The sequence below is a fragment of the Ornithorhynchus anatinus genome, chromosome 15 (genome assembly GCF_004115215.2).
Source record: "Ornithorhynchus anatinus isolate Pmale09 chromosome 15, mOrnAna1.pri.v4, whole genome shotgun sequence".
Classification (NCBI taxonomy): domain Eukaryota; kingdom Metazoa; phylum Chordata; class Mammalia; order Monotremata; family Ornithorhynchidae; genus Ornithorhynchus; species Ornithorhynchus anatinus.
The window spans coordinates 22,349,945-22,362,759 of NC_041742.1; the positions used below are offsets into that span (position 1 = coordinate 22,349,945).

At 45.1% G+C, this 12,815-nt stretch overlaps 1 protein-coding gene and 1 non-coding gene across 2 annotated transcripts; one reads left to right on the top strand and one right to left on the bottom strand.

The window, feature by feature from the left end:
* Positions 1 to 836: 836 nt before the first annotated feature.
* TLR7 (toll like receptor 7) lies at positions 837 to 12,024 on the top strand. The gene is made up of 2 exons (XM_007670389.3): positions 837 to 1,294; positions 7,315 to 12,024. The coding sequence occupies exons 1-2, from the start codon at positions 1,085 to 1,087 to the stop codon at positions 10,477 to 10,479; spliced, it is 3,375 nt and encodes a 1,124-aa protein (XP_007668579.2). The 5' UTR covers positions 837 to 1,084; the 3' UTR covers positions 10,480 to 12,024.
* On the bottom strand, positions 4,172 to 4,310 carry LOC114817116. The gene has a single exon (XR_003764967.1). It is a non-coding gene; the product is annotated as a small nucleolar RNA SNORA7 (small nucleolar RNA).
* Positions 12,025 to 12,815: the final 791 nt, after the last annotated feature.

The window sequence follows — 12,815 nt, forward strand, 5'->3', positions numbered from 1 at the left end:
ATCGAAAAGGCAGCCCAATAAATTGGCAGCTCTGTTTCAAATTCGAGATGGCCTCTATAAATCCAAGACCACTCAATAACTGAAAAGCCAAACTTTCATTTCCAAGGAGAAAGCTAATCCCCAACCCCTTCTATAGCCTGAGTAATGTCCTCAACAATGGCTTACCAAATCCATAAAGGCACCGGGGTTAAATCAATGATATTCTGATCTGAGACTGCAGACTGCACCCGGTCTCCCTATCAGCCATCTCCCTTCGAGTGTCGCTGAGCACAGAGGCATCAGCCGAGAGAGTGCAGATGGCTCCGTGCAAGCCATCACCACTACTGCAAAAAAAACCTCTCTCAAAAGCATATTCTGCTAACAGTAGGCTTTATCTCTCCCCTCTCCACCCCTGGTGCCTGAGCAGTGTTCACCTGAAAGGCAAGGGACCAGAAAAGTACTACATAATAATAATAATAATAATGTTGGTATTTGTAAAGCGCTTACTGTGTGCAGAGCACTGTTCGAAGCGCTGGGGTAGATACAGGGTGATCAGGTTGTCCCATGTGGGGCTCACAGTTTTTTAATCCCCATTTTACAGATGAAGTAAATGAGGCACAGAGGAATTAAGTGACTTGCCCTCAGTCAGCTGACAAGTGGCAGATCCGGGATTCGAACCCATGACCTCTGACTCCCAAGTCCGGGCTCTTTCTCCTCAGGGGCAACCTGGACATTAGATAATCTCAAAGACACTCCCACTTGGGGATGCGAGCTCACTCTCGGCAGCCTCACCTTCGAACAGAAGGACAACTCTACCGGTCCATCCCCAGCCTCACACCTCCATCTTCACCTCACTCATTCCGACGCCAAGAAGCTCCGCACCTGGATTTCTAACCCCGTTCTTGGTGACTGCACGGGAGCACGCCAGGTGCTCCAGAGCCTGGACTTGGTCCCTGCCCAAGGAAGGCTTCCCTGTCAAAAATCATCTGCAAAAATAGGACCTCGGACTGGTTGAATGAAAACATAAGCACAGAAGGGAGCCTTTAAGAGCGTCAACCAAGAACGTCTCCCTTGTGTAATCTCTGAACACCGAGCTCTTCCATTTATGCAGATGTTAACGGGGCTGCAGCGTTGTCAAAGAGACACTGGCAGAAAGAACAGGAACCTGTGCACTTCTGCAAACCCAATGCCAATGAGAGGTAGTTTTGGTCGAACAGTCGTGTTTCTCCTTACCCCGGCATTGCCACCACCAGAAGGCCGCTCAGCCTCCGATAGGAGACCCCAGCACCATGCTCAGACGATGCAGCCGCTGAAGGTATTTAAAACTTTGAATATATATACGATTTGTGAATAAAATGCAGCGCTGGACAGGACAGGGCAAAGAAAACACAGCATCTCTGTTAGATCAGAAAGAAAAGATTGATGAAAATCATCCCTAAGAGGAATTCCTGGGGGAACAAGGAGAAAGCAGATCTTTTCGTTCTTTGGGGGAGAAAGGACATCAGCTTTGAGGAAATACTAACTATACGCAGTGGTTTCACTTAACAGTCTCTTTTGAGTATTAGTAAAGAAAGGCTTTCCAGCCCACTTACTGCCTCTTTCCCAGACTTTAGCCAAAATTGTTGGAACTTGCTCCCACAGGTTTTCTCTTCCTCTGGTTCCCAGTGCTCTCCAACGAGAAGTTTTATATTGCATAGTAGAGGAACAGCAAAAATGGTAGGATGGACTCCCACTTTCTTAAAAAGCTCTAATGTATGAAAAATAAACTTGCCATTTCTTAAGAAGAGACCCAGTGTTAACTTGTACAGCTCCTCTCCCAAGGGGTAGAGAGCACTTGCTCATTCTAGTTTTTCTAGAATGACTGGGGTATGTGGAGATGTAATACCTCAGCGATTTCTACACAATCTCAGTGAATCTGCCTCCCTCCTGCTCTTTCGCCTGTACGCCACGAGTTATTATTCTGTATTTTTTGTTTGTGTATTATCTCTTGAAAATTCTTCCTCTAAGGGCTAGGGATAAGAATGACCAAAAACACATTCCAAAATATAAATACTAGGGCTGGAAAGCTATCACAGGACTGTTTCTGAATACTGATCCATATGGCCAGGAGATACGGCACCTTAACTTTTGTATATTTTGTGAATTGTGTATTTGTCCTTGTCCCTTATGCTGTTTTTACATCTTTTTTTCAGGGATCCTAATGTGTCTATTTCTATTCTTCTCCCCAACCTATTTTTGTAGATTGTGAGCACCTCAAGGGGCAGGGTCTCTATCTAATTCCCATCTGTGTACACTTTCCCAGTCCTTAGTACAGTGCTCTGCACACAGTAGGTGCTTAATAAATACTATTGTAATACTAAGCTTGCAGCGAGGGCACATTCTAATTTAAAAGCTGGAGATTGCATGGGCAAAGTAATGGCACAAGGCTGATTTTTTCCTTAGAGAGACAGGTGCTAATTCTGGAAGATGTTTATTGGAAAAGACGTTCACTCTTTGTAACCCTGATAGAGAAAAAAGGAAATAGCTAGCACAATTACCTTATAGTCAGCTGTTATTTTTAACTTCGGTCACTCTACAAAGGTTAAATTTAGACAGTGAATGCCTTCCTCTTTTTACCACATAACGTATATTACAAAATGCAGGTGAAATGGAGTACAGAAAATAGTTAGAAATGTAGATTTGGAGGGCTGTTTCCTAGTACAATGAAAAATTTATTGACAAATAGCCTTTTCATCCACTAACCTTAGACTTGCCGTAAAGCTGCACCAGAAGTTTTAGGCTTAGACCCTGACTACCAAAGTCTAAGTGTACCCTTTCCTTACTGCTTGCCCTCCAGAAGAAGAAAAATAAAAAAGTTGTACTTGGTTTACTTCATTAACTCTGCTATTGAGTAAAAGTCCGGCAATTAAGTTCCACTACTAACCTTCCACTAGGAAAGAGATCTGGGTGACAATATCGAGTACCTATTCTGGGCAGAGCACTGTACTCAGCGGTTGGGAAGGTATAGTTTCAGTAAAAGCAATAGCTACTGCCCTCCAGGAGCTTATGATTTAATTCCAGTGGGATTCCATTACAGATGTCCAAACACGAAGGAGACAGTTGATGAAACCTCCTCTGGTCCCCATAGGGACCTTTATGGTCAAGATCTGCTGATGATGGGAGACTGTAACCACCTAGTACCCACTAGGAAAGTAATTCAACAAGGAACAGCTTGTCAGCAGGTTTTGGTGCAGCAGTGGTGATAACGTCTGCTGTGTAACCTTGGGCAAGTCACTTCACTTCTGTGGGCCTCTGTTACCTCATCCGTAAAGTGGCGATTGAGACAGTGAGCCCCACGTGGGACAGAGAATGTATCCAACCCCATTTGCTTGTACCCACCCTAGCGCTTAGTACAGTGCTTGATATACAATAAGGATTTAACAAATATCGCAACTATTATAAAAAGTAAGTGAATCCTCCTGTGTAGGTGCCCTCTGGGGTTTGAGTGGGAATGATTGAGAAGAATTAATCCAGAATCAAGAAGTGGATAAAAATCTGAGGAAGAGGTCACAAGATTATGGGATTCAAAATATTCTGGGAAGGAAGAAGGCAGGGGAAATCTGACCTAAGGGAAAAAGCGTAGCACTAGGAGTCCAGAGACCTGGATTCTAATCCCGGCTTTACCACTTAGCTGTTGTTTGACCTTGGACAAATTATTTGACTTGTATGCCTCAGTTTTCTCATCTGTAAAATAAGAATTAAATGTCCATTCTCTCCCCCTCTTATGCAGTAAATCCCATGTGGGACAAAGACTGCATATGATCTGATTGTATTATATCTACCTCGTGTTTGGCAAAATCCATGACTCATAGTACGTACTTAATAAATACAGTCTTGTCTTATGTCTCTATCTGTTGCCAAATTGTACTTTGTACGAGCTTAGTACAGTGCTCTGCACACAGTAAGTGCTCAGTGAATACAAACGAATGAATGAAATGGGCAGTGTCGAGTCGTTTCCAACCCATAACGGCACCACGGACACGTCTCCCTGAACGCCCCCTCTCCATCTGTAATCGTTGTGGGAGTGTACCCATAGAGTTTTCCTAGTAAAATTATGGAAGTGTTTTACCACTGCCGCCTTCCGCGCAGACAACTTGAGTCTCCGCCCTCGACTCTCTCCCATGCCGCTGCTGCCCAGCACGGATGAGTTTTGAATTGTAGCATATTGCCTTCCACTCGCTAGCCACTGCCCAAGCTAGGAATGGAATGGATAGACCTCTGCTTGACTCTCCCTCCCATAGCCAAGACTGATAGAGTACTGGAAACTCTACCAGGTGTGACCTCAGGAAACTCTCAGGTGTGACCCTGAGAGGGGTAATAAATACTGCCTTTAAAAGATTCTTGGGAAGCAGATTTAACAGGTTTAGCACAGTGGTCAGAGGATCAGAATAGAAAGAGGTTTGGAGGCAGAGAAATCCAAGAACACTAACTGTCTTCAAAAAGACAGTTCTGCAGGCTCAGTAACAAACTATTCCAGTACAGACGAGCACAAGCTATCACAATGACAACAAGGTTATCAAGTTAGCAATACCCAGCAAGAACTCTGCAGAGAACTAAAGAGCAATCGGAAAAGAACAAAATGGGGAAAATGGGCAGACCATTCATGAGAAGCATAGAGAAAGAGCATGATTATGTAGTTAGTTTCAAGGTTAGAACAGGTAAAATCAAATGGTAAATGTCATTAGCACAAGGTAGACAATTGCTTTAATTATATTAGAAAAAAGGGAGTCTTTTTTCTAAGGGAGTGGAAATCTTGTTTTCCCCTGGGTAGGAAGATGACTGAAAAGAACAGCTTTGACCTTCTTTGCCTTCATTCCTTTCCTCTTCTAAATGTGAACTGTTGATCAGAACAAACCCTACTTGTGATAGAAAATGGGAAAGCTAAACTAGAATCTCTAGAATGTAATCTGGTTGTGGGAAGGGAACATGTCTTCCAATTCTTTTGCATTTAGATATAATACAATCCCGTATTCTCTTAGTACAGGACTCTGCACACAGTAAGTGCTCAATAAATACCATCAATGATGACAGAATAGAAAAAAACAACAATTAGGGAGAATCTGCAGACTTCTGGGGAAAATTCAAATCACTAGCAACAGCTGGATTGCTCATATGCACATTGGGGTCTCGGGGGAAGTGGTGGATGCCTTCATTTTGAAAACTGAGTGGCAGGAAGATTATCTGGAAACAGGAAAAGGACCAATATTGTTCCCATCTTTAAAGGTGCACATATAAAGATACGCAGATGCAGCCCAACCTAGTGGAAAGAGCACAGACCTGGAAGTCAGGGGACCTGGGTTCTAATCCCAACTCTGCCTGCTGTCTGACGTTGGGCGAGTCACTTAAATTATCTGTGCCTCAGTTACCTCATCTGTAAAATGGGGATTAATATTGTGAGTCCTATGTGGGACAGGGACTGTGTCTAATCTCATTAACTTGTATCTTACCCCAGCGCTTAGTACAGTGCCTGGGACATAGTAAGCGCTTAACAAATACCAATAAAAAGTACAATTATTATTAGTAGTAGTATTTTTTATTAAATATCTATCTTAAAGATGGGAACAAAAGACAAAGAGGTGTCCCAAATATTCAAGGAAGATGCCACTGGCTGGCTAAAAAGACAACAGAGTCGTCGGAGTCCCCGTTAACCGAAACCCGCGGGGCCTTTCTTTCTCCACCCATGTGTGATCTGAGGGGAAAAGTTAAGTGACTTTCCAAAAGGCAACATTCAAAGATGTAGGGTCACAGTGGTTGTTGCATTTGAGAGCCCTTTGGGTGTAAGTGCTTGGGAAATAGAGAATAAAGAAGTGGCCAATTCCCTTCCCACAAGGTGCTTTATATTCTAATCCTGACCACTATGCCTAAGCTCATTCTTCCCCAAACTTCCTCCTGCTTCAACATACATTTTCCTCTGTTTAATTCCTGGAGGACCTTTTTCAGATTACAGATACATTTACAGGTACAGACCCCCATTCCAGGCCCACTCAGGCCAGAAAGCATCTGTTGAAAGGAAATGTAGTGAACGAGTTGCAGGTACCCAAAATGCCCCCATTGCGAACTGCAGTGGACTATGCTGGAGAGATGATGCGGCTCCAAGGTTGCCCGGGAGCACTTTCCATTTTTCAAGGTGGCACTTCATAAAGAAAGAGGGTAGTATGCGGTTAAGTGGGAGAACAGAAATACCTGTGCATGCTAAGGGAACGGTTATATTTTCAACATAATTAGTTCTCTAATAAAGCATCCAAATTTAGTCCACGCATTTGCATGTGTGATTACCTATGATTCACTGCCGGAGACTTGGCTCCTGGATGGCTTGTTCTCCGCTTCTTTAAAATCAAATTAGTGAGAGATGGGTTGTGCTTGGCGATCTTTAGGAAGTTGTAGGTCTCATCTGGGTGCCCCCAAAACAGGGAAGAGAACGAGCTCAAAATTGATTGCCCAGATGAACAGGAGAGTTAGAGGCCTAGGGGGTAGATAGGAACACAGTGAGCTGTTGGAAAATGTAAATTGAAGACAAGAGACCACAGAACTACCAAAGAAAGGAAATCCAAATAAGAAGAAGGGGAAAAAAATGCCTCTTTAAATGTCTATCCCAGATTTGGCCATTGCCGGAGTCCTTATCTGGTGAAGCGGCTTCAAGAAGGGAACGGGGAACTGGCTGAGATGGGTTTGGAGCAGGCAGAACAGTCAGCTTTTTCCCTTTAATCAAAAACCACCAGGCATTTCCTTGTTGATGGTGGCGAAGCTAAGTGATGGCTGAAAAGTGACATTGAAGGTACACAGCCAGACCCAATCCCAGTCTTAAATGAAACACTTGGTTTGGTTGCCAAGATTACCCCTGGGCAGAAGGGAGAATTCCCTAGAGCTCTAGAAGAGTAATCACAATACCCAGCAACGGAGATTAGTGATGTTTTAAAACCCTCTCTCAGCCCATTACTATTTACCACATCCCAGTGCAATAAAAAGGCCCCAACTTCACCCAGAATTAATGAAAATACCCTAGTAAATCGATCGACTTCAATTACAAGTAAAGATAGGGGCCACCCTGAGGTCTTAGCACCAAAGGAGATTAGAGCTTTCCTGGAGTCCAGAAAGCATTTGAAATTGAATTACTGGACGGTTTGGGAAACTTTCCTTAAGCCTTAGCACCATGAGGGCTTGGATAGGACGTTAACGGAATTAACGTTATGGAACTGCTCAATGATAAATTTGAAGAAGAAAATATTAACCCAAACAACAAATGTAGAAAATCATGTCCCTCAGTATTCAGTTCTTCGCTGTCTTTGGCTCTTTCAGGAATTTCCCAGGTGGACACTGAGCCAATGGTACTTTGTCCTCTTTCAACTGTTCCTGTTATCCAAGCTTCCTGGGGCCGTGTGGTTTCCAAAAAGCCTGCCCTGCGACGTCACGACGGATGCCCCGGCGGCTGCCCCTGAAACCGCGGTGGTCGTCAACTGTACCGAACGGCACCTGACCGAAATCCCCCAGGGGATTCCTGCCAACACCACCAACCTGACCCTCACCATTAACCACATACCGAACATCGGCCCCGCATCTTTCGCCGGCCTGGTCAACCTGGTGGAGATTGATTTCAGGTGCAACTGCATCCCTGTCCGTCTCGGGGCCAAAGACCACATGTGCATCAAGAGCCTGGAGATCGAGGACGGCAGCTTCGCCAGACTGACCCGCCTGAAGTCGCTGTACCTGGACGGAAATCAGCTCCCTGAGATCCCGCGGGGACTTCCTCCCAACTTGCGGTTACTGAGTCTCGAAGCCAACAGCATCTTCTCCATCTTGAAAGAGAACCTGACAGAACTAGCCAACATTGAAATCCTTTACCTGGGTCAGAACTGCTATTATCGCAATCCTTGTAATGTATCATTTTTCATAGATGCTGCTGCCTTTGAGGACATGAGGAGTTTAACGGTGCTGTCCCTCAAAGCCAACAACTTGTCTGCCGTTCCCGCCGGTTTGCCATCCAGCCTCAAGGAGCTCTACCTGTATAATAACATCATTCAAGTTGTGAATAAAGCTGACTTTCAAGACCTCAAACAACTGCAAATTCTCGATCTGAGTGGCAACTGTCCACGCTGTTACAACGTCCCCTTCCTCTGTACTCCCTGCCCAAATGACTCGTCCATAAGGATCGATGCAAACGCTTTCGATTCGCTGACTCAACTGAAAATTTTACGCCTTCACAGCAATTCCCTCTACCGCGTCCCCAAAAGCTGGTTTAAAAATATGAAGAACCTGGAGGCTCTTGATCTCTCACAGAATTTCCTCGCCAAAGAAATGGGCGAGGCCAGATTTTTACGCTTTCTTCCCAACCTCGTGGAACTGGATCTGTCCTTCAATTTTGAGCTGCGGGTCTACTCTGCCTTTCTGAACTTGTCTAAGGAGTTTTCTTCACTGAGAAAGCTCAAAGTTCTGAGGATCAGGGGTTACGTCTTTCAGGAACTGAAAACCGATCACCTCTCTCCTTTGCTCAGCCTCCCGCACCTTGAAGTCCTCGATCTGGGCACCAACTTTATCAAAGTGGCAGACCTGAGCGTGTTCAAAAAATTCCGAGCCCTGAGGAGCTTAGATCTCTCGGTGAATAAAATATCACCCTCCTCGGGGGAATCCAGGGAAAATGGTTTCTGTTCCTTGCCCAAGGCTTCAGCAAACCAGCACAGTCACCAGCTCCTTCGGGAAATACATTACTTTATGTACGATGAATTTGGGCGCAGTTGCAAGTTCAAAAACAAAGAGGATCACTCTTTCCCACCTGCCAATGAGGCCTGCCAAAATTACGGGGAATCCCTAGATTTAAGCAAGAACAACATCTTTTTCGTGAATCCCACTGATTTTCAGCATCTCTCTTTCCTCAAGTGCCTCAATCTGTCTGGAAATGCCATTAGCCAGACTCTCAATGGCAGTGAATTCCAACCCCTGACAGAATTGAGATATCTGGACTTTTCCAACAATCGGCTTGATCTGCTCTACTCAACAGCTTTCCAGGAGCTTCAGAAACTGGAAGTCCTAGATCTTAGTAGCAACAGCCACTACTTCCTGTCAGAAGGGCTCACTCACATGCTCAACTTCACCAAAAACCTGCTGTACCTCAAGAAGCTGATAATGAATGGGAACGAAATCTCAACCTCAACCAGCATGGTGATGGAGAGTGAGTCGCTTGTAGCTTTGGAATTCAGAGGAAATCACCTAAATGTATTATGGAGAGATGGAGATAGCAGATATTTGAAGTTCTTCAAGAACCTGACCCATTTGGAGCAACTCGACATTTCTGAAAACTTTCTGAGTTTCTTGCCTCCCGGCGTCTTTGAGGGAATGCCCCCGAATCTGAAGGACCTCAACTTGGCCAACAATGGGCTCAAGAAATTTAACTGGGGGAATCTCCACTTTCTGAGGAATCTAGAAACCCTGGATCTTAGCTACAACTTGCTGACGACTACTCCTAGGGAACTGTCCAACTGCTCCAGAAGCCTCAGGAAACTTATACTGAGGAATAATCAAATCAAACACTTGACAACACACTTTCTCCGAGGTTCTCTGAAGCTGAGATACCTGGACCTCAGCTACAATAAGATCAAGATCATTCAGCAGTCCAGCTTCCCCGAAAACATCATCAACAACCTAGAGATGCTACTTCTGCATCACAATCCGTTTTTATGCACCTGTGACGCAGTGTGGTTTGTCTGGTGGATCAACCGGACACAAGTTACTATTCCCTACCTTGCTACTGAGGTCATCTGCGCAGGGCCCGGAGCCCACAGAGGACAGAGCATAGTCTTACTCGATCTCTACACCTGTGGGCTAGATTCCATCGATGTGATCCTCTACTACGTATCGGTATCGATCACTCTCTGTCTGATGATCACCGCAGTTATGAACCATCTCTATTTCTGGGACGTATGGTACAGCTATCACTTCTTCACCGCCAAACTCAGAGGATATCGCCGGCTGATTACGCCAGACACTTGCTACGATGCTTTCGTCGTCTACGACACTAAGGACCCGGCCACGGCGGAGTGGGTTTTGAGCGAGCTGGTGGCCAACTTGGAAGACCAAAGAGACAAGCAATTCAATTTATGCCTAGAGGAGAGAGACTGGTTACCGGGGCAACCAGTGTTGGACAACCTTTCCCAGAGCATACAGCTGAGTAAAAAAACTGTGTTTGTGATGACAAACACCTTCATGAAGTCAGAGAACTTCAAGACGGCATTCTACTTGGCTCACCAGCGGCTCATCGACGAGAAGGTCGATGTGATCATCCTGATATTCCTGGAGAGGGTTTTACAGAACTCCAGGTATCTCCAGCTCCGGAAGAGGCTTTGCGGCCGCTCTGTGCTCGAGTGGCCCGCCAACCCCCAGGCTCAGCCTTACTTCTGGCAGTGCCTGAGGAGCGCGCTCGCCACCGACAACAAGGCGGCCTATGGGAAACTCTTCCGAGAGATCGTGTAGTTTGCGTTTTGGCCAACTGCCACAGAGAAAAGCATCAGTGTTCCTAAGGGCACGCTGAGACAGCAGTGCCCTAGGCCAGGAGCCCCTCAAACGTTGAGGGGACTCTCAGCAGTCCACCACCTGCTGGGAAATCACCGATACTTAGTGTCACCTGCTCATGACGCCCAAGAAGTGGGCAGTTTACTTGTTTCCCTGGGCCCAAAGGGTGTGCTGCGTGCAGAAGGCCATCCTGCTCTCTGCAACGCCAATGATTCAGACACTGGCCAGGCCAAGGCCCAATTTGTTACCTAATGAACTACACTACCTGCTTGTAGATCCAGATTTCAGGAAGAGTCTTGGCCACTGGAAACAGAAAGCATCTCCAGGGCCTAGGCCTTTAGACACAGACCCACATAAACACTCTTTTTCTCTTTCTTTCTCGCTCTCTGACTCTCTCTCTCTCACACACACATACACAGAGTTGTACTTCATACTCAAAGACAAAGCTGCTGCCATAGGCACACACCCACACCTTAGTGCTCATCCAGTCCCCGAGGTGAGGGGGTTGTCCCAGAACCCTGAACCGCACCCACCTGATTGACAGCTCTGAAGGAAATCTAGCCTGCTCACCTGTTGTCAGGCGGAGGAGTTTCATGGCAATTTCCAGAGTTCACAGAGACTGCCATTGGGGACAGGGCAAGAGTACAGAATCTCTACCTCCTGGGGAAGGGCGGTCAAGCAGACCGACTCCTGGGCTCATCCAAAAGCCACACAGAAGCACAATCTTGCTGTCAAAAAATCTATGCCCCCCCCCCCCAGGTTCGCACAAGTGGTTCCCAGATGATTTCCAAATATTTTGACCAAGTTGTTTTTTTTTCTTATTCACCCTCGCATCTTTTGTTCTGAGGGGAAAGAGAGCTGGACTTATGAAGGGCTGGGATTTGGGGAAATGAGCACTGTGAGAACTTGGCATAGACTGCTGATGGGCACCTGGACTGGAGTAGAATCCTGCACTCCTCTTCACGTTTTCCCAAGCATACGGGAACGTACCGAGATGAGTTCACAAAAAAATGACCATTTGCTATTCCAAATGAAACTTGGATAAAATATGTACCTCGTGAAGGCAAGAGGAAGCAACGGGACTGCTGAAATTCTTAACTTTGGCTATGACAGGTTGTCAAAGTTACTGTATTTTAATGTTACAATTAGGTTTTGGAATGTTATGAATTCTCACTGAATCAATGGACCACATAAACTACTTTATTCTTTTATTTGCAATTAAACCTTTACGCAGCTAGGAATTCTAACTGTTTAAAAAATTATAATAGTAAACAGCATGCCATAATATTCATGATAGTAAACAGCGCCTCACTGTGAGCTCGCTGTGGACAGAGAATGTGTCTGTTTGTTGTTGTACTGTACTCTCCCAAGTGCTTAGTACAGTGCTTTGCACACAGTAATTGCTCAATAAAATGACTGAATGAATGAACATAAACCTACATCATCACCTTCCTAGCAAATATTTCATTCTTTAGAAATAATGAATAAATCTTGGATTACTCCTTATGTTTGAGTGTCAACAATATGTACCAGTTCTTGCAGAGTAAATACCTTTCATGTCAGCCTTGGTTTTAAACCAGCAAACATGGCCCGATGAAAAAAGACTTGAGTTCTAAACCACTATTTATTTGCTGTGTGACCCTGGACAAGTCACTTAACTTCTCTGGGCTTCAATTTCTTCATCTGTAAAATGGAGATTAAATACCTGATCTCCTTCCCACCCAGTGGAGGTTGCGGACAAGGACCAAATCAGGCTGAGTCCACCGGCTCATCCCATTCCTCTTATGAAGGCACTAAATCGGAAAAGACCCCAGTAGCACATTGGAAGACTTCAGAGGTCCCTCTCCATTGAAATCCCTGATGAAAGAAAGTGCCACGTGAGGATCTGCTATTTCTCCACCTCCTATTACTTTCCTTCATCACGCACTGCAATAATAACTTCCTTCACGATACACTGCCCGCCTTTCCCTGAAAACTGCGTTGAAACAAAGGCAGACCACATCCAAATGGGAAATTTTCATTACAGCGTTAAGCTGTTGCACTTCATCTCTATCACTCAATCATTTTTATCTGGCCTGTACAGTATTGTACCCAGAGTAAAACTGCTTCCCGAAAGGACCATCGATCTAGGGTAGATAAGTAATGCAGAAGAGCTGCCATTATCGGGGAGTCAAGGAGTCAATGAGTCTATCAGCCGGTAGCAGGATTGCAAACTCCAAGAATAGTAGCTGATCATCAGCGGTTGGGACCTTAAAAATGATGAACCTGAATTTTAAAAGACGCAAATTTGAGTTCTC